Source organism: Thamnophis sirtalis, unplaced genomic scaffold, assembly GCF_051295495.1.
Source record: "Thamnophis sirtalis isolate CommonGarterSnake01/CBP01778 unplaced genomic scaffold, rThaSir2_p1.2 scaffold_4, whole genome shotgun sequence".
NCBI classification, from domain to species: Eukaryota; Metazoa; Chordata; class Lepidosauria; order Squamata; family Natricidae; genus Thamnophis; species Thamnophis sirtalis.
This window is the reverse complement of record NW_028261384.1, coordinates 141,696,750-141,718,472: the sequence shown is the minus strand read 5'-3', so window position 1 is coordinate 141,718,472 and position 21,723 is coordinate 141,696,750. Positions and strand designations below refer to the sequence as shown.

The 21,723-nt window shown below is 49.1% G+C and overlaps 1 protein-coding gene across 1 annotated transcript; it reads right to left on the bottom strand.

The window, feature by feature from the left end:
• Nucleotides 1-545: 545 nt before the first annotated feature.
• EIF5A (eukaryotic translation initiation factor 5A) lies at nucleotides 546-19,578 on the bottom strand. Its single transcript, XM_087714293.1, is given in 7 exon segments — nucleotides 546-635; nucleotides 772-845; nucleotides 3,255-3,386; nucleotides 7,744-7,814; nucleotides 7,817-7,847; nucleotides 11,422-11,611; nucleotides 19,419-19,578. Coding segments are annotated over 5 exon segments (462 nt in total). The 5' UTR covers nucleotides 11,587-11,611; nucleotides 19,419-19,578; the 3' UTR covers nucleotides 546-635; nucleotides 772-782.
• Between the last annotated feature and the right edge of the window lie 2,145 nt (nucleotides 19,579-21,723).

The following is a 21,723-nucleotide window of genomic DNA, read 5'->3' as shown; positions in this document are numbered from 1 at the left end:
GGACCGAAGAGTCCGTCTCTCGCAGGGTGGTTTGCTTCTCCCCCCCCTCCTTCCTTCCTTCTAGCAATTTTAAATATTCCCCCCTTTTTTTTTTCTCTTTTTAAGTGCAAATTTTTCTCAACTTCTCTTTGCCAGGAGGAAAAAAAAGGAAAAAGTTGTAGTGTGACCAGCGCCCGAGAGGAGGAGGAGGAAGAGGAGGAAGGGGGGGGGGAGAGAAAGCAGGGCAGAGGGAGGGAGTCAAAAATAATAATTATGATGATGATGATGATTACATCAGCATCCAGGCTCTTGTGGGGGGAGATTTATTCTTATTTTCTTGCTTTGGGTGGTGTCATTTTTTTTTGCTCTTAAAAAAAAAAAGACCACAAAATAAAATTTAAAAAGCTTGGTTTTTCTTTCGCTTTTAATTCCAAAGGGAGGATCCGAAGAGGGAGGGAGAGGGGGGGGCTGTTTTGTTTCAAAGGAAGGGAAAGAGAAGAAAAAGAAAAAGGAGGAAGAAAAGAAAAGGGGGGGGGGTAGAGAAACCAAGATTTTTTTTGGGGGGGTGGGGGTGGTTTGGAGCCCAATCTTGAGAGTCTGCCGGTTGCGATTCCCCTCTGCTTCATGACAGCTTTTCTGGCGGCTGCGGCTGTTGCCTGCAGGGGAGGAGAGAAAGAGGGGGGGGGTTAAAAAGGCCCCCCAAGGAACGGGGAAAAAAAGGGGGGACTCCAAAGGGCCACACACACACACCCCTTCTCCCATCCGGCTTTCCCCGTCCGTACCTGGACTCACCTGTGGTTCATTTATTTAGCCATGGCTTTGATGGCGACAGCGGCTTCCTCGGTCATTGCAGACAGAACGGTGATCTGGGAGAGGGGGGGGAATTCAGAAATATGAGTAAAGAAATCTAGAAATAGAAGCAAAGACATTCAGAAATAGAAAGAAATCCAGAAATATAAGTAAAGAAATCCGGAAATATGAGTTTAAAAATCCAGAAATAGAAAGAAATCCAGAAATAGAAGAAATCCAGAAATATGAGTAAAGAAATCCAGAAATAGAAAGAAATCCAGAAATAGAAGTAAAGAAATCCAGAAATAGAAGTAAAGAAATCCAGAAATAGAAGTCCAGGAATATAAATAAAGAAATCCAGAAATATAAGTAAAGAACTTTAGAAATATGAGTTAAAAAATTCAGAAATAGAAAGAAATTCAGAAATAGAAGTAAAGACATTCAGAAATAGAAGACATCCAGAAATATGAGTTTAAAAATCCAGAAATAAAAGAAATCCAGAAATAGAAAGAAGTCCAGGAATATAAATAAAGAAATCCAGAAATAGAAGTAAAGACATTCAGAAATAGAAGAAATCCAGAAATATAACTAAAGAAATCCAGAAATATTAGTTTAAAAATCCAGAAATATAAGTAAAGAAATCCAGAAATAGAAGAAATCCAGAAATATAAGTAAAGAAATCCAGGAATAGAAGAAATCCAGAAATATAAGTAAAGAACTTTAGAAATATGAGTTTAAAAATCCAGAAATAGAAAAAAAAATCCAGAAATAGAAGTAGACATTAAGAAATCCAGAAATATGAGTAAAGAAATCCAAAAATACAAGTAAAGAAATTCGGAAATATAAGTAAAGAAATCCAGAAATATGAGTTAAAAAATTCAGAAATAGAAAGAAATCCAGAAATAGAAGTAAAGACATTCAGAAATAGAAGAAATTCAGAAATATGAGCAAAGACATTCGGAAATAGAAGTAAAGAAATTCAATATATTATGCTGCACATAATTATCGTAGACAGAATTACATTCGCCCAAAACTGGAAACAAAACAAAAATCCCCTGAAACGCAGAGATCATAAAAAAGATGCCAGAAGGCGCGGAAATGGATAAATGAACGATGGAACTACGAGAGAGAGAGAGAGAGAGAGGAAACAGATATTATAAGACATGGAATAGATGGTATGATTGGCTAGAAAAGAGATGTAAAATTAATGCCAACGTAGAAAATATAATAAAAGGAGATGGTATCTATTCAGAGAGAAACAGGTGTAAATGTTGTATATATCATATCAATTGAGTAACGATGAAATAAGGAGGTCTGTGTGTAAAACAATAGAATGGAAATTTCAAAATTAGAAGAAGAAAAATACCGATCACGGAAAGCTGTAAAAGTCTAACTGAGATTTTAATGTTTTAAAAATGTTGAATAAAAATTATTAATTAAAAAGAAAAAGTCTCTTCGACTCAATTTCTCAGCCGTGGCCCCGGGAAGGTGATGAGTGGACTACAACTCCCAGAATCCCCTGCATGCATGCATGCCGCCATCTTCCCTCCCCGGGGAGGATGGCTGGGGAATTCTGGGAGTTGAAGTCCACCCACCTTCCCGCTGCCAAGGTGGAAAAAACAACTTCACTCAATTGCATTTTCCCCCCCATCTCTGGTTTTTCCCTCCTCTCCCCCCACTTTGCACAGGTAGTCCTCAACTTACGACCCACCACTGAGCACAAACTTTTGGCGTGTCAAATGGTCGCAAAAGAGATCACGTGAAACACCCACCCACCCCTGGGACGCTGCAACGGCCGTAAATGTGAACCAGCTGCCAAGCGTCCAAACTTTGATCACAGGGCCATATGGGGCATGCTGCAATGGTCATTAAGTGTGAAAAACAGCCCTAAGTCATCATTTCCAGGGTGGCTGAAAACTTGGGTCACTAAAACGAACCGTTTACTTATGTACATATATAAAATATACACACACACACACACAAACTTTCATTCCGATGCGCAACACTCCGCTGAGCAGTGTTTCTCAACCGTGGCAACTTGAAGATGTCCGGACGTCAACTCCCAGAATCCCCCAGCCAGCATTCGCTGGCTGGGGAATTCTGGGAGTTGACGTCCGGGCATCTTCGAGTTGCCACGGTTGAGAAACACTGTCCTAACCACTGCTGGGGAATTCTGGGAGTTGACGTCCGGACATCTTCGAGTTGCCACGGTTGAGAAACACTGAGCTAAAGCATTGGGGGACGGTGGGTTCGCATCCGTGCGGCCGACCCCGTCACAGCGTACGGGTTGCGACCAGACCCGGAACTCACCCCTGGAGAGATCGCAGAGGAAGGGATTACAAGAGAGTAAGCAGCAAGTTGGAAGTCTAGCCAAGCTGGCGGAGGAATTCTGGGAGTTGAAGTCCAGCCGTCGCAAAGCGGCCACAGCTGGAGACACACACACCCAACCCCGCCCCCCCGGGAGAAGGCGGCCACCCCCCTCTCACCAGTATTTCTTCTCCACTGTCGTATTTCTGTTCGATCTCCTTGCCCAGGTCTCCCTCAGGGAGACGCAAGTCCTCCCGGACATCCCCGCTGTCCTGGAGCAGAGAAAGGTAGCCATCTTGGATGCCAATAAGCTGCAAGAGGAAGAAGAGGAAGAGGAGGGTGAGCACCGTGTGGCCTGGGCCAGGAGACGCTGCTTCTCTCGTGGGGGAAATCCCCGGCAGGATTCGAACCAGTCACACTTGTCAGCCGGGGGGGAAGGTGGTGTGCGAGATCCCATGGTTACCTAAAACAACTTTTCTTTCTTTTTCTTTCTTTCTCTCTCTCTTTCTTTCTCTTTCTTTCTTTCTTTCTTTCTCTCTCTCTGTCTCTCTTTCTCTCTTTCTCTCTCTCTCTTTCTCTCTTTCTTTCTCTCTCTCTCTTTCTTTCTCTCTCTTTCTCTCTCTCTCTCTTTTTCTCTCTATCTGTCTCTCTTTCTTTCTCTTTCTTTCTCTCTCTCTTTCTTTCTCTTTCTTTCTTTCTCTCTCTCTGTCTCTCTTTCTCTCTCTCTCTCTTTCTCTCTATCTGTCTCTTTCTTTCTCTCTCTTTCTGTCTCTCTTTCTCTCTTTCTTTCTCTCTATGTCTCTCTTTCTCTCTCTCTCTCTTTCTTTCTCTCTTTCTTTCTTTCTTTCTCTCTCTCTCTCTTTCTTTCTTTTTCTTTCTTTCTCTCTCTCTCTTTCTTTTTCTTTCTTTCTCTCTCTCTTTCTTTTTCTTTCTCTCTCTCTCTCTTTCTTTCTCTCTCTCTCTCTCTCTCTCTTAGAAATAGTTTTTATTAAACATTTTAACCTTTAAAAACGGGGGGGGGGGGGTGTTTAAACCCAACAAATACAGAAAAAAACAAGACCAAGGTAACAATATAGAAAATAGTCTTTCCAGCCTTCCGTATCGTCCTGCGAGTTTAGCCTTTTTTGCAGCTCTCGATTCTACATTGCTTTCCTATCGGTTTTAACTTCTGCAATAAGTGTTAATAAGAGTTGTAACTAACAATTGTATATAAAACACCCTTTTCTCAACTTTTGGCAACTTGAAAGGCTGGTGGACTTCAACTCCCAGAATTCCCCAGTCAGCGTGATCAGTTTCCCACAGGGTGGATTTTTAAAAAAAATTAGTAATTGTTTTTTTTTTTAATGTAAAGGATTTTTTTAAAAATTTAAATCGATTTCTTTTTATTTAAATCGGATTTCTTTTTATTTAAATCAATTTCTTTTTATTCAAATCGGATTTCTTTTTATTCAAATCAATTTCTTTTTATTTAAATCGGATTTCTTTTTATTCAAATCGATTTCTTTTTATTCAAATCGATTTCTTTTTATTTAAATCAATTTCTTTTTATTCAAATCGATTTCTTTTTATTCAAATCGATTTCTTTTTATTCAAATTGGATTTCTTTTTATTTAAATCAATTTCTTTTTATTTAAATTGGATTTCTTTTTATTCAAATTGGATTTCTTTTTATTCAAATCAATTTCTTTTTATTCAAATCAATTTCTTTTTATTCAAATCAATTTCTTTTTATTCAAATCAATTTCTTTTTATTCAAATCAATTTCTTTTTATTTAAATCAATTTCTTTTTATTTAAATCGGATTCCTTTTTATTTAAATCGGATTTCTTTTTATTTAAATCGGATTTCTTTTTATTTAAATCGGATTTCTTTTTATTTAAATTGGATTTTTTTTAAAAAAAATTACATGTATTTTAATCAAATGCTTTTGGAATAAAAAAAAATCTATCTCAAGCGTTTTCTATTTAAGATATATTCAACATGTAGTTTATTCAGCATGAAGTGGAGCTTAGTGATATAGCACGAGGCGGCTGTATATCCTGCAATATTGGGACTGTCAGTGAGCCAAGAGCAAGTTGCTCTTTCAAAATTATAATTTAAAAAATCGAGTTGATTTAAATCAAGCCTTTTGACTAGTGATTTCAATCATGATCTCAATCGTGATCTCAATCGACTTGATCTAAATCAAATCCCATTTCCCTGTCACGCAATCTAGCCTATTTTAATGTTTGTTTAACCTACTTAATTCATCCTGAGTGGTGGGTTGTTTTCCCACTTTCCTGGAGTCAAGGAATATTACGTCGACCGCATTCCCACCGTCTATGAAGAAAGTTACTCAATCAAAAATAGGTAATGAAGGCGGTCTAGACATATTTTCGGGGACGTGGCGGCTCAGTGTTCGAATCCCTAGCGCCGCGTAACGGAGGGAGCTCCCGTCACTTGTCCCACCTTCTGCCAAGCTAGCTGTTCGAAAGCCCGTAAAAAACGCAAGTAAAAAATAGGAGCCACCTTTGGTGGGAAGGGAACAGCATTGGTGTTGAGTCACGCCGGCCACATGACCACGGAGACGTCTTCGGACAGCGCCGGCTCTTCGGCTTTGAAACAGAGATGAGCAGCGCCCCCTAGAGTAGGGAACGACTAGCACAGGTGTGCGAGGGGAACCTTTACCTAATTTAACCTATTTAATTCATCCTGGGTTGCTGGGTTTTTTTCACCCGTTTTGCTGGAGTCAAAGGTATATTACGTCGAGCGCATTCCCACCGTCTATGAAGAAAGTTACACCCCATCGAAAATAGGTAACAAGGACACATTTCTTCTCCCACGAGGCCGAATATGGGCCAACCTTTGCTGGCTGTGGGATTCTGGGAGTTCTGCTTTAAAACTTGCCAAGGTTGGTGATGTAAGAATCTACCTGGCTCTCATCATCACCAGGCAGGGCTGGGAGGGGCCCTTCTCTGCTGTTCACACCTGGGCCACTGCGACACTGCCCTGCAAGGCCCCCAGCTGCCCCCCACCCCCTGGCCAGGTTCCAAAGTGGCCAAGAAAACCCGGGTCTGGGCTGGAGGAAGCAAAGCAATTAGACTTATATACCGCTTCATAGGGCTTTCAGCCCTCTCTAAGCGGTTTACAGAGTCAGCATATCGCCCCCAACAACCATCCGGGTCCTCATTTTACCTACCTCGGAAGGATGGAAGGGTTCAAATCCCTGAGCCTGGTGGGATTTGAACCGCTGAACTGCAGAACTGCAGTCAGCTGAAGTAGCCTGCAGTGCTGCATTTAACCACTGCGCCACCTCGGCTCCAGACGGGACCCTCCCTAGTCCTCATGGAGGTAAAGGGAGGGAGGGAGGCTCTTTCAGACGTGCCCAATTTTTTATTTTTATTTTTAAACAAACATAAAACATAAGCGCGCAAATATAAAAACCCTTCTCCAATTAGTGTGTCGATTGGTTACAAATCTTTTGGGCTTCCCCACAACAGGCTTCACTTGCAATGTACATAAAATCTCATATCATCAAATATATATGTACATAATTATTATAATTATAGAGCCAAGGTGGTGCACTGGTTAAATGCAGCACTGCAGGCTACTTCAGCTGACTGCAGTTCTGCAGTTCGGCAGTTCAAATCTCACCAGGCTCAGGGTTGACTCAGCTTTCCATCCTTCCGAGGTGGGTAAAATGAGGACCCGGATTGTTGGGGGCAATATGCTGACTCTGTAAACCGCTTAGAGAGGGCTGAAAGCCCTATGAAGCGGTATATAAGTCTTAACTGCTATTGCTATTATTAAAACATCCATTTGACCATAACTGATTATTACGTACCTTTTTATGTAAAGTATTCTAAGTTTAAAAGAAAATGTATATTATGGCATTTGCCAAAATTTTGCTGCAGTAAGGTGGGATTAGCGAGGGCAGGTTCGGCTTCTTAGCCTGGCCTACCCCGCAGGGTCGTCAGCCTCCTCTGCACTCTGGGGTTGCAGAAAGCGTGCAGAGGAGAGCAACCGATGGGATTAGGGGGCTGGAGGCTGAAGCGTAGGGGTGTAGGAATTGGGGGAGGAGGTCTGGTTTCACGAAGAGAAGGATTAGGGGAGGGACGGGGGAGCATGATAGGGGTCTTCCAGCATTTGAGGGGCTGCCCCAAAGAAGAGGGGGGTCCAACTCTTCTCCAAAGGACCAGAAGGCAGGAGGAGAAGCAACGGGTGGAAACTAATGGGAGGAGAGAAGCCACCTGGAATTAAGGAGGAATTCCCTGACAGGGAAGATGATGAGCCAGTGGAACTGCCTGCCACCAGGAGTTGTGGGTGCTTTCACCCCTGGAGGTTTTCAAGAAGAGACTGGAGAGCCATTTCTCGGATAGTTCTCCCGCTTGAGAAGGGGGTTGGACTAGAGGACCTCCAAGGTCCCTTCCAACGCTGTTATTCTGACCAACTGCCCACCTTCAGAGGGGACTGAAGACGTCGTAAGCAGCTCTCCAACTTGGGGAGAAGAAGCGCACCCCACAAGGAAGGGCAGCGTCGCCTCAAACCCACAACTATGGTACAACAATGAAGGCAACTTAGCCGTTCTACCACACAGCCCAGAGACGGGCTTCGTGAAACGGGCGGCTTTATACATTGGATAACCAAACCGGCTGACCGCGTGCCGGCCGCGAGCCCCGGGGCGCCTACCTGGAAGTCATTTCTCTTGATGTTGGGCACGTCCATGTTGTGAGTGGAGGGGCAGATATCTTCATATTTTTCCCAGTGAAGATGTCTATGCCGACGAGATGCACCTAGGAGGGGGGGCAGAGGGAGAGAACGGCTTTAGTATGGGAGGAGGGGGGGGAGGAGGAGGAGAGGAGGAGGAGGAGGAGGAGGAGGAGGAGGAGGAGGAGGAGGAGGGAGGACAGTTCCTTGGTGCTCTCTGAGCTTGGTGGTTTTTCTTGTAGATGTGGGATGGTAGGAGTGTGAGTTTTTTCCCCCGTAGATTAGAGTATTGTTTTCTTTTTCTTTGTCTGGTGGTCAATCCACGCTTATCTGGGGTTCTCTTTTTATGGGCTCCCTGGTGCTCTCTGTGCTGGGTGATTTAACGTCATTAGTTCTAGAAGGGAGTGGGGTTTGTGGAGAAGAGGGAGGAGAGGAGAGGAGGAGGAGGAGGAGGAGGAGGAGGAGGAGGAGGAGGAGGAGGACAGTTCCTTGGTGCTCTCTGAACTTGGTGGTATTTCTTGTAGATGTTGGGATGGTAGGAGTGTGAGTTTTTTTCCCGTAGATTATAGAGTATTGTTTTCTTTTTCTTTGTCTGGTGTTAATCCACGTTTATCTGGGGTTCTCTTTTTATGGGCTCCCTGGTGCTCTCTGTGCTTGCAGACATTCCATGACCCCAATTAGATAACATCATCAGTGCTGGGAGGGGGGTTGGCAGAGAGGAGGAGGAAGAGGAAGGAAGAAAAATGATAACAACAACAACACTTGAGTATCTCTGAACTTGGTGGCTTTTGGGGGAGACGTTTCACGACCCAACAAGGGAACATCGTCAGCGCTACAAGAGGAGGAAGAGGAATACTTCGTTGTCCTTGGTACTCTCTGAACTTTTTTGCAGACGTTTCACGACCCAACAAGGGAACATCATCCATGCAGGGAGGAGGAGGAGGAAACAGCCCTGCCTGGCAAAACAGCTTTTAAAAAAAATTGTTTTCAGAAGTTTTCAGCATTTTCGTTGTCTTTATTTGTTGAACTGTTAAAGTTACCCGGCCTCATTGAGCTGGGCAGCTATAGAAATTGAATAAATAAATGAATGAATTGTAATTATAAAATAAATAAAAACCTTGATATCAAAAAAAGAAACCCCTCCCAAGGAAGCCGGGAATTATGGGGTGGAAGAATTTCAGCCCGTGGATCAGACGCCTGAATTATGTACTTATATTAGCCCGATAAACTGGAAATGACTTTTTGGCTCCTAAACAACCCACAGGGAGGAAAGTTCGAGAAAAGAAGTTAATTGCGCTGAAAATGTTGGAAGCAAATGGATATTTTAATGGCTGGATGGGAAGCTGGAACTTTTGAGGCTCCAGGTGAATGTTAAAACAAAAAATGGGAGATTTCAATTGTTTAAATTTTAACTTAATTCTGTCATTTAACTTTTAAAGCGCAAGAGGGAATATCTGGGCTGGAATCAAAGTAATTTTTGTTATGTATGATGATGAGGAGCTCTTAAAAACAAAATTCTGGCTTGGTTTTTAGACAGGGAGTCCTCGATTTACGACCCCAATTGAGGCCAGAATTAATGCCACTCAGTGAGAAATTTGCTCACCGATTTTGCGGCGTTCCTGGCTGTGTTTGTTAAGCGAGTCCTTGCAGTTGCTAAATTAATAGCACGGTCGTTAAATGGATATGGCTTTCCCCATTGACTTAGCTCATCAGGCGGTCGCAAAAGGGGACCACACTGTGACTAGCGTGTTCGTTCTGGTCGGTTTACCTTCTGAAGCTCGCTCCGTGTGGCCTTGCCAAGCTAATTGCCAATTGGTTCTTTGGCTGCGTTTCAAAGGAGAGAAAGGTGGGCGCTCATCAGCCTTATCCCGAAAGACTTTGGCAAACTTCGGTGGGACTCTTTGCAAACTATTTGGGACTCACTAAAATAAAGAGAGGGTTGTGGGGACTAAGTGTGGGCTTTGTACTGTATCGGGAAGCCTAGGTAAGAACAAAACGGTCCTAAGAGACTTTTGCCAGTGCAGTTGTCACTTAGATCAGTCGCTGAACGAACCGTTATACGTTGAGGATGTATAGAGAGATCTCTAGCACTGAAGGGGGCTGGACATCCTTGGATGCCGTGGGGTTAAGAAATTAAAATTTGACTTCAGGTCTCCAGAGAACATTTTTTTGTTGGAATAATCCTTACAAGTGTCCTAAATTTATAACCGTTCATTTAGTGACCGTCTGAAGCAACCACGGCACGGACAAGAGCGACTTATGACTGTTTTTCACCCTTACGACCGTTGTAGAACCCCCTGGAAGTCACAAGGAACCCCCGCCCCATTGGTTGTTAAGAGGATAACAGGTAGTTCTCAGCTGCCATTCAGCCCAATCTTCCTGATGCATTAGGCCTCGTTTTACAACCTTCCTGCCGTGGTGGTGAAGCGAATCCTCCCAGTTACTCAATGAGTCACGTGGTTGTTAACTGTGGGAGACTGTGGTCGTAAGTGTGAAAAAGCGGTCGTACGTCACTCTTTCCCCCTGTAACTTGGAGCGAACGGTCCTTAAGGGCTACCGTCATGGATGGCCCAGGCCAGGAGGACCAAGGAGGGAGGGGGAGGGGAGCGGTCGCAGTCTGGATGGCACATTTGGGACCCAGGGCCGAATTGTTGGGGGTCTCGGGCGCTCCCTCCGAGTTTGGGGGTCTCCTTGCTGACGCTTCACCCCCACCTCCCGTTCCAGCACTGATTGTGTTGTCTAGTTGGGTCATGAGATGTCTACAAGAAATGGGTTCGAGAGCCCCAATCCTCCTCCTCCTCCTCCTCCTCTCTGCAAACTCCACTCTAGCATGGATGAGGTTCCCTAGTTGGGTCATGAAACGTCTGCAGAAAATGTTCAGAGAGCACCAAGGACACCACAGCCCTCCTCCTCCTCCTCCCACAAACCGAATACCCCTTTCTAGCATTGATATTATTCCCTAGATGGGTCGTGAAACGTCAAGAAAACCACCAGCTCAGAGAGCACCGAGGACTCCACAGTCCTCCTCCTCCTCCCTTCTGGCAGTGATGGTATTCCCTAGTTGGGTTATGAGACGTCTGCGTTCAACCACCAACCTCAGAGACCCCCCAAGGACCCCATTGTCCTCCCCCCCTTCTCCTCCTCTTCCTCCTCCTCTCCCCAAATGTTTGCAAAGAGGTCAGAGAGCACCAAGGAACCCACAGCCTCCCTCCTCCTCCTCCTCCCTTCCTCTCTGCAAACCTTCCCTTCTAGCCCTGATGACGTTCCCTAGTTGGGTCCTAAGACGCCTGCATTCAACCCCCAACCTCAGAGGGCACCAAGGACCCCACAGTCCTTCCTCCGCTCCCCCTCCCCACCCCCAAGCACTGAGGACGTTCCCTAGTAGGGCCACGAAACATCTGCGAGGGAAAACTACGGTTAGAGACAGCAAACTGTCCCAGAATTCTGGTCCTCGTCCTCCATCAGGCCAGCTGCACAATCACAATCTCACACACAACAGCAGCAACAAGGGGGAAACACCGCCCGAGGCCTGCCGGGCACACACAAACCCCTGCACCCCTGGGAGTTTCCCCAAGATATCCTTCCCTCCCTCCCCCCCCCTTCCGCTCCCACCGTGGGCGACCGACACCCCCCCCGGACGCCGCCACGCCCGGCCCTTACTTTGGCGTGCCCGTGCTTGCCCGTCTTGGAAGTGGACATCTCCACAATCTTGCAGGGACGTCCCTTGAGCACTACGAAGCCGTTCTTCCGGAGGGCGGAGCACTGCATGGGGAAGGTGGCGGAGGCGCCCGCATCGCCGGTCTCGAAGTCCAGGTCATCAGCCATGGTGGAACAGATGTTGTGGAAACCGCTGGGGGAAGGAGGAGGAGGAGGAGGAAGAAGGGGGAGAGGAAGATCAGGAGGGGAGAATGCGGCGAGCGCGCACCTTCTTCCCCTCGAGGCGGTTGGCACATCGCAAGGACAAGCCCTCTCTCCCAAAGCCGCAAATGTCCTCACCGGAATCCCCCCCCTACCCCCGGTTCGATTCTAGAGTGGACCGGAAGTCCAGTTCCCCCACCATAGAGTCCCCCCTCCTAGCCCGGCGTCCTTTTTCCTCTCCCTCTCCGAACCGACGGCCCTACCCACTGTAGAGCCGACCGGGGACAGGGAGCCACAGCAGAGGGAGAAAAGAGCCACATGCGTCTCCGGAGCCGCAGGTTACCTAGCAGGGACTCCTTCTTGAGCATGGGGTTGGGCTAGATGGCCTCCAAGGTCCCTTCCAACTCTGCTATTCTGTAGTCAAACAGGATGTTATGACACACACACACACACACGCACCCGGGCTAAACTCTAACGGCTGAGGGAATGGCGTGCGTCTAAGAGAAGGACCGGAGAAAGAGGGGGGGGACACGATAATTACTGCCACCAAGAGGAGGGGGTCAACTTAATTACCGAAAGCACCAGAAGGCAGAACGGACGGCAAGCGAAGCAAGAAACCGATCAAGGAGAGAAGCAACTTGGGATGAAGGAGAGACTTCTCACAAGTCAGGACAATTAGCCAGTGGGACTTCCTGCCACCAGAAGTTGTGGGTGCTCCATCACTGGAGGCTTTTAAGGAGACTCTGGATAACCATTTGCATGGAATGGTTGAGGGTTGCCTGCCTGAGCAGGGGGGCTTGGCTAGAAGACCTCTAAGGTCCCTTCCGGCTCTCGATGTATGATTCTATTGCAATGGCTTCCCTCTTGAAGTTCCCAATCAATGGAAACCTTCACGAAAAGACTAGAGAGATTCGCTTGTCCAGAGAGGTATAAGGGTCTCCTGCCTTCGCCTGGGGTGGACTAGAGGACCTCAAAGTTCCTTCCAATCCTATTACTCTTATCTTCTACACCCATCTTTTAAAAATGCTTCAGGGCCACCAAAATATCTTGTGAATTCTCCAAATTTAGGCACTTCCCCCCCTAAAAAACTCCACCTTTTACTAAACCGTAATGTATCAGAGTCAACCTGATTCCTGGTTCAGCCATGTTTGAATCCAAAGCGTACAAGTTCACACAATCTTCTGAGACAAGGGTTTCCAACCTTGGCCATTTTTAAGACCTGTGGACTTCCACCCCCAGAATTGCTGGCAGGGGAATTCTGGGAGCTGAAGTCCACCAGTCTTAAAAGTGGCCAGGGCTGGGGAATTCTGGGAATCGAAGTCTTAAAAGTAGCCAGGGAATTCTGGGAATCGAAGTCTTAAAAGTGGCCAGGGAATTCTGGGAATCGAAGTCTTAAAAATGGCCACAGCTGGGGAATTCTGGGAATCAAAGTCTTAAAAGTGGCCACGGCTGGGGAATTCTGGGAATCAAAGTCTTAAAAGTGGCCAGGGCTGGGGAATTCTGGGAATCGAAGTCTTAAAAGTAGACACGGAATTCTGGGAATCAAAGTCTTAAAAGTAGACACGGAATTCTGGGAGTTGAAGTCTTAAAAGTGGCCACGGCTGGGGAATTCTGGGAATCAAACTCTTAAAAGTAGCCAGGGCTGGGGAATTCTGGGAATCGAAGTCTTAAAAGTGGTCACGGCTGGGGAATTCTGGGAGTTGAAGTCTTAAAAAGTGGTCACAGCTGGGGAATTCTGGGAATCAAAGTCTTAAAAGTAGCCAGAGCTGGGGAATTCTGGGAATCGAAGTCTTAAAAGTAACCAGGGCTGGGGAATTCTGGGAATCGAAGTCTTAAAAGTAGCCAGAGCTGGGGAATTCTGGGAATCGAAGTCTTAAAAGTAACCAGGGCTGGGGAATTCTGGGAATCGAAGTCTTAAAAGTGGCCAGGGCTGGGGAATTCTGGGAATCGAAGTCTTAAAAGTAGCCAGGGCTGGGGAATTCTGGGAATCGAACTCTTAAAAGTAGCCAGGGCTGGGGAATTCTGGGAATCAAACTCTTAAAAGTAGCCAGGGCTGGGGAATTCTGGGAATCAAACTCTTAAAAGTAGCCAGGGCTGGGGAATTCTGGGAATCAAACTCTTAAAAGTAACCAGGGCTGGGGAATTCTGGGAATCAAAGTCTTAAAAGTGGTCACGGCTGGGGAATTCTGGGAATCAAACTCTTAAAAGTAGCCAGAGCTGGGGAATTCTGGGAATCGAAGTCTTAAAAGTGGTCACAGCTGGGGAATTCTGGGAATCAAACTCTTAAAAGTAGCCAGGGCTGGGGAATTCTGGGAATCGAAGTCTTAAAAGTGGCAGAGCTGGGGAATTCTGGGAATCGAAGTCTTAAAAGTAACCAGGGCTGGGGAATTCTGGGAATCGAAGTCTTAAAAGTAGCCAGAGCTGGGGAATTCTGGGAATCGAAGTCTTAAAAGTAACCAGGGCTGGGGAATTCTGGGAATCAAACTCTTAAAAGTAGCCAGGGCTGGGGAATTCTGGGAATCAAACTCTTAAAAGTAGCCAGGGCTGGGGAATTCTGGGAATCAAACTCTTAAAAGTAACCAGGGCTGGGGAATTCTGGGAATCAAAGTCTTAAAAGTGGTCACGGCTGGGGAATTCTGGGAATCAAACTCTTAAAAGTAGCCAGAGCTGGGGAATTCTGGGAATCGAAGTCTTAAAAGTGGTCACAGCTGGGGAATTCTGGGAATCAAACTCTTAAAAGTAGCCAGGGCTGGGGAATTCTGGGAATCGAACTCTTAAAAGTGGCCAGGGCTGGGGAATTCTGGGAATCGAAGTCTTAAAAGTGGCCAGGGCTGGGGAATTCTGGGAATCGAACTCTTAAAAGTAACCAGGGCTGGGGAATTCTGGGAATCGAAGTCTTAAAAGTGGCCAGGGCTGGGGAATTCTGGGAATCGAACTCTTAAAAGTAGCCAGGGAATTCTGGGAATCGAAGTCTTAAAAGTAACCAGGGCTGGGGAATTCTGGGAATCAAACTCTTAAAAGTAGCCAGGGCTGGGGAATTCTGGGAATCGAAGTCTTAAAAGTAGACACGGAATTCTGGGAATCAAAGTCTTAAAAGTAGACACGGAATTCTGGGAGTTGAAGTCTTAAAAGTGGCCAGGCCTGGGGAATTCTGGGAATCAAACTCTTAAAAGTGGCCAGGGCTGGGGAATTCTGGGAATCGAAGTCTTAAAAGTGGTCACGGCTGGGGAATTCTGGGAGTTGAAGTCCACAGGGCTTAAAGTGGCTAAGTTGGACATCTCTGGGTGGAAGGAGATCCTGCCCGCTCAGCTGGTGCTGAGCCAGATGCTGGGCTCTTTGGGGTAAGGGGCCTTCAGCCGACACCCCCCACCCAGCATGCTTTAGAATGGGAACGGGGGGGGGGGCAGAGACAAAAAGTGGTTCAATGTGAGTCTTAGCACTGCCTGTCATTTTTTTTCTCCCGTCCAAAGGAAGCTGTCAAGACAACAGCTAAATCCACTTGGCAGCTTTTTAGTGGGACCAAACCTGAAAACTCTCTTCCCCATGAAACTTTCGTTTTTCCAGCACGACTGATAATTTACAGGATCTCCCAGTGGTTCCCCCTCCAGGCCGTCTCCTCATTACCATTGCATACTTTTTTAAAAAAAGAACCTACTAAAAGAACCATACCAGTAATCCTCAAGTTATGACAATGGAGCCCCCCACTTGTAAGACTTGTAGACTAACCAATTTCATTGCATACATGATGTACAACGACAATAAAGGGTGGACTATACCCATTTATGCTGCTAAGTGAGACATTTGTTGAGTTTTGCCCTGCTTTACGACCTCCCTTCCAATTTTTATACGTACATAGACACATCTATACAGGTGACCCTCCACTTAACGAGCACAACTGAGCCCAACGTTTCTGCTAAGTGAAACATTCGTTAGGTTTTACCCCCATTTTACGACCTTCCTCGCCACCGTCGTTAAGTGAACCACCGCTGTTAAGTTACTCCCACGGTCGCAAAGGGAATCTGGCTTCCCCATGGACTCGGCTGCTCGGAAAGTCACAAAAGGGGGTCACGTGGCAACCCCCTCCAGGAAACCGCGACCGTCATAACTATGAGTCAGTCGCGTCTGGATTTTGATCTCGTGACCACGGGGATGCCGCAACGGTCGTAAGTGTGAAAAGTGGTCGTACGTCAAGGCTTTTTCCCGGTGAATGGTCACTTTAGGAACTGTTGTAAGTCGAGGAGGGCTTTGAGCCAACTACGCTCTGGGTGAAGGAGCATTTATTTCTCCGGCCTCCGAGCCTCTCCGTTCCCTTAGCCAGGAGCCTGCCAAAGTTTGCTTTCCATGCCACGCCAGGAGCCCAAGATTTAGCCAGGATCAAGCCAGATTACTTGGACCACACCTTCGGCTGCAGGGTCACCCCCCCCTCCCTGCTCTATTTCGGGATCTCCTGCTCCACGGTGGAAGCGGAGAAGGCCTGCAAGCTTTCAGGCAGCGGATTCTAGACCGAAATCCAACCAGTCTTCCAACCCACAAGGTGCAATTTCAAACTCTGGGCTCGTCCCCCCTTCTGCTTTTGGGGGAATCAACCAGCCAGGATTTGAAAAAGAAAAAGCTCATTCTATGGTGTGCGTTTTTTTCCTTTTTAAAGAAACTTCTAACTTTGGTTTTGCAAAGACGGGAGGCTTCACGCCCCAAAGGATCCCACTTCACAAAAGGGAAAAAAATTCATCTTGCCCAACATGCAGATCAGGGAATTTGCCTCGTGGAGCAAACCAACTTTCCCTAAGGGCTCGGAAGGTCTACGAGGAAACCCCCTCCCACTCAGTACCCCAACCCACTCGTCCCAAATAAAAAGCAGGCCTTCTGGAAAAGGCATTTAAACCCCGACCCACTCTCCCTCCGAGGCGAGGAGGAGGAGGAGGAGATGCGCTCGGCCTCCTCCGGGGAGGAGGAGGAGGAGAGGGGCTGGAGGAGGGACAAAGGAAGGGCAAGCAGGGGGGGCTTCAATGGAAGCCCAGCCTTCCCCGGCTTAGATGGGAGCTGGAAAAACCCGATTCCCTTCCTTGGGGCAGACGCTCGGAGTCTCAGCCTGGAGCTAAGACAAAGCCCAAGACGGACGGCGGCGTGAGGTGGCTGCAGACACAGCTGCTGGCTCCTTCTTCCACGCATCTGTCCCCCCCCCCACCTGCCATGCCAAGGAGCCCATTAGCCCGCCCACTCACCCATCCACCGCCAGAGACCCACCGGAGTCTCCTCTCCCGCTGCCAACCTGACGGGTCATCGACTAAGCGGTGCAGACTGACAGCGGCTCCTTAAAAGACCGTCAGCAGTGGTGGTGGTGGTGGCAGCCATCTCTCTCTCTCTCTCTTGCCAATCGGGTGGCCGGCCGGCTGCCACCGTCACCGCTACCACGTGCTTCTGATTTTGGGCAGCCCGAGGAGCAAAAGGGGAAGGGGGGAGGAGGAGGAGGAGGAGGAGGAGGCAGGAAGTTTGCACCCACTTTTGCTCAAAAGGGAGAGAGAGAGAGAGAGGGAAAGGCAGCCCCTCCGGTCCGCATGTCGGGAGGGAGCCTCCCCTCGGCTCCTGCCAACCCCAAGCATGATTCAGCTAAGCTGCCACTGCGGAGAGACAGGCTCCAGACCACGTGACCAGCTTGGGGGGGGTGGGTGGAAAAGGAGGAGGGAGGGAGAAGCCACTTTGAGGAGGAAGGGACCCCCCCCCCAGCTTTCGATCTTGACCCCAGCTCCTCCACCCCCAATTCTTGAAGGTGGCAAATGTCCCCCCCCCTCCTAAGAGTCCGGGTGTCTGAAGAGATTCTTCCCCCATGCTTAAAAGTCTGCTCCGAGTTTGAATCCAGCCGGAGGGCTGTGCTGCTCCCCCCCCCCACTCAAACGGCCTCCGGGGAGAGGGGAAAGCCACTAATTAACCATAATTAAGCCCCCACCCCACCAGCAAACTGGGCTGCAATGCAAGCAAAAGCCAAGCCGAAACACCCCCCCCCTCCTTTTCCAGCTTACTCAAACGCCCCCCCCACTCCCCTCACCTGATCCAGGTAGCAATTAGGTAAGTGGCATTAGGAAGGTGAACTTTTTGCCAAGGGTGCATGCTGAACAACCCCCCCCCCCAATCAAGGGAGGGGGAATCCCATAAGGGGGAGGGGGAGAGACAAGCATAGTTTTTCTACATTTAAAATCAGGGGGCCCATGTTGGCTGGCTGGGGAATTCTGGGAATTGAAGTCTGACAGGCTTCAAAATTGCCCAGCTTGATTAAAAGCCCCAAAGGGTTGCTGTCCATCATTGGGGGGGGGGTCCCAATCCAGCCCTTTTTCTTCTTCTTTTTCACCAGTCTTTCTTTTTTCCCCCCTTTCCCTGTTCAGCAAAGCCATTGCAAGATCTTTCTTTCTTTCTTTCTTTCTCTCTTTCTCTCTCTCTCTTTCTTTCTCTTTCTTTCTTTCTCTCTCTCTCTCTTTCTCTCTCTCTCTTTCTTTCTCTCTCTCTCTCTCTCTTTCTTTCTCTTTCTCTCTCTCTCTCTCTCTTTCTTTCTTTCTCTTTCTTTTCTCCTCTCCCCTCCCAGAGTCAAGTCCAGGGGTGGCTTGACTCCCCCAAATTGCCAATTTTTGTTAAAAAAAACCCCACCTTCCCAACTCTGCAATGCTCCCCACCATCAGCCTAAAAACAAACTTGTTGGGTCCTGCTGGGCTCCCCTCGCCCGCCCCCCCCACCACAAACCAGGAGGGAGGGGCCTGGTGGGCTTTCCCTTTAAAGGGCAACCACGTGCTTTCTCTCCCCCCCCCTTCCCCACCCCTCCAAAAAAAAAAAAGGCTTGAGGACACCCAACCAGCTGGACCAATTTGCCTATTTTGGGGGTTGCCCCCAAGCCACAACCAAACCACAAAGGGAGGGGGGAGGAAAGGTGGTTTAAAATGCCTGTGTGTGTGTGTGTCAAGGCAATATTTGGGTCTGGGGGAGGGAGAAGGGAGTAAACCCCAGGTCCTTCCTCGCCCCCCTGGGGTGGCTTTCTCCCCCCCCCCAATGACACCCGGAAATCTTGGAGAGGTGGGGTCGCCTCCAATCAGGGCTCCCCAAATTAAGGCACCCCCCCTAACGGGTTCAACCCAGGACAGTCTCCCTTTTAGGTGCCCCCCCTCCAGTTAGAGCTGGCCTCCCCCCACTCCCTCCTCCCAAAGACCCCCCCCACTCCGTCCAAGAAACCCCCCCTCCCCAAATTAAGGCACCCTCCCCCAAAGGGTTCAACCCAGGACAGTCTCCCTTTAGGTCCAGTTAGAGCTGGTCTCCCCCCACTCTCTCCTCCCAAAGACCCCCCCCCACTCCGTCCAAGGAACACCCCCCCCCCAAATTCAGGCACTTCCCGGGTCAGTTCAGGCCAGGCTCCAGTTAGACCAAAGCTGGGCCCCCTCCCCTCTTTCCCCCCCCTCCCCACAAGTAGAGACCCCCGACCCTTTTTACACCCCTCCCCTCCAGCCCCTCCTGCGGGACTCCAGGGCCCATCAGGCGCGGCCAGGCCCGCTCAGCCACCACACGTGGAGGGAACCCCCCCTCCCTCCCTCGCTCGCTCCCTCGCTGGGCCCCCGCCCCGTGACTCGGCCGAGGGGGCGGCCGGTCTTCCCTCCTGCCTGCTGGGTCTGAGGCGGCCGCCACGCGGTGAGGCCTCCGGGGGGCGGCGCGTGCCGGAGCTCGAGGCCGCCCCCCCTCCCCCCTCCACACCGGGCTTTCTTCCCCCCTCCCCCCTCCCCGAGACACCCCCCCCACCGCGGCTCCCCCCCCCCTCAGCGACTCACCCGCCCGCGAGCTCAACCGCCGCCGCCGCCGCTGCCTGCTGCAACCCAGCCCGCAGTGCGCACGCGCACTCGTCGCCACCTCTCGCGCTCCCCCTCCACCCCGCGCACACACACACCTCCCGTCTTTCGCGCTCGCGCCCCGTCGCCGCACGCGCACTGGCGTCCCGACGCCCAGAAGCGGAGGGAAACGAGCATGCGCAACTTGGCGACCGACGCCCAGGAAGGGGGAAAAGGAGGAGCCTCTTCTTGGCGGGGGAGGGAGGGGGGGAAGAGAGAGAGAAACGTCGCGCTGCGCCTGCGCCGAGAGGGCCCGGCCGGTTGTGAGCGTGCGCGGGGGGGGACCCTCCCCGCACGCGCATGCGGGGTGTGGTGGGGAAGAATAAAGGGGGGTGACCGCCGACTACCGATGGTTCAGTGCGCATGTGTTAATTAAAATTAACAATTAAAAAAAGGAGCGGCCAAGTAGGATACGTTCCTAGGTTCATAACTCGGGGGGGTTGGTGTTTGAGGCAGCGCGCAAGCGCGTGGAGCGGCCTTCTTCCTCCCTCCCTCCCTCCCTCCCCCCGCGGCCATTTGCTTGAGATCACGCATGCTCCTAGGCCGCGCACGCCTCGAGTTTGGCGTCCTCGGCGAACTCTTTCTTGCCACCCAGGGTGCGCATGCGTGCCACGGCTGGCGATGCCGAACTCGCCCCCCCCCGCCCAGTCCCGACGTACCACCGAGTGTGCGTGGCGAGCGGCCCAGAGCGGCGCGGGCAAAGGCTTTTTTTTTTCCCTACCACGCGGGGCCTCGGCGGCCATCTTGCCCGGGCCGCGGCCGCCATGGTTGCCACGGCAACGGCGGCGGCCTCCATTCCACGCCGCTCCCGAAACGAGAAAATAATAAAAGACTTTTCAAGATAAAGAATTAAGTTTTCCTTCTGAACGTGCAGGGCTACGTGACGCCCGATCCGTTACAATTTAAGCCAACCCTTCCTTAACCGACTCGGTATCTGCCGGGGGTGGGTGGGGGGGGCTGGACTACAAGTCCCATGCTTCCCAGCCGAGGCAGCAGAGGTCTATGTCGTGGCGAGAAGGCCCTGACGGCGCTGCCACCCTTGGAGCCGGACCCACCATAAAGCCATAATTCTGTCTAAAATCAAATAAAAATATTTTAGGTTTATTTATTTATATTTATTTATTTTATATTTATATTTATTTATTTTATATTTATATTTATTTATTTTATATTTATATTTATTTAGGCAGGGAAGTTGGTGCCAGGCCCATAAGGCAATGCCAATCTTCCAGGCCCGCCTCTCCCTCTGAAAGGGGTTGGGACTACAAAACCCATGCTCCCTGGCCGGCACCAGGCCTTGGAGTGGTGCATTAGGGTGCTGGGAGTTGAAGCAGGGGGTTCCAGGACCCCCCGCCCTGCCCACCAACCCAACCCAAGGCAGGGAGGGGAACGGGGGGGGTGCAAATATTGCCCCCCACCCCCCAAGTGAAAGACTTCAAAAGACAACAAAACCCATGTTAACCAGCTAGTGCAACAGTATTCCAAAACCCATGTCTCCTCCGGTTATTACAAAGCCCATCCTCTGCGGCTCTCGAGAGGGATGGACTTTGTGATCCTTGAAAGCGACGCTTGGACGTTGGCGGTATTACAAAGTCCATCCGCCGTGGCTCTCGAGAGGGATGGACTTTGTGATATTCGAAACATTTTTTCAATACGGTTGCATAGAGCGGCTAATGAACATGGGTTTTTCTTGTACTACAAAGCCCATCCTCTGCGGCTCTCGAGAGGGATGGGCTTTGCGATCCTTGAAAGCGAGGCTTGGACGTTGGCGGTATTACAAAGTCCATCCGCCGCGGCTCTCGAGAGGGATGGACTTTGTGATACTCGAAACATTTTTGTAATACTGTTTGCATAGAGTGGCTAATGAACATGGGTTTTTTCTTGTACTACAAAGCCCATCCTCTGCGGCTCCTACCAGTCAGCCTCCTTACCCCTAGAAAGGGGCAAGGGTCTCTCCCTTGCCCCACACCCCTCCTCTTCCCTTAACCCCCCCCCCAAAAAAAACCCTTTTCTACATTTGGATCATGTTCTCCCGGCCCGCCGCGCAGGGCTGTTGTGGGGGAAATAGGTGGAAAGATGATTGCTTGATTGATTGTGGTCACCAGAGAATTGGGGTACTTTTATTACCATTCTGGATATTTTTATTTTTTGCAAACTGCCCATTGTCGCTCGGAGGGAGTGGGCTTCCAAATAAATTCTCTAAATAAATTCTCTAAATAAATTCTCTAAATAAATTCTCTAAATAAAT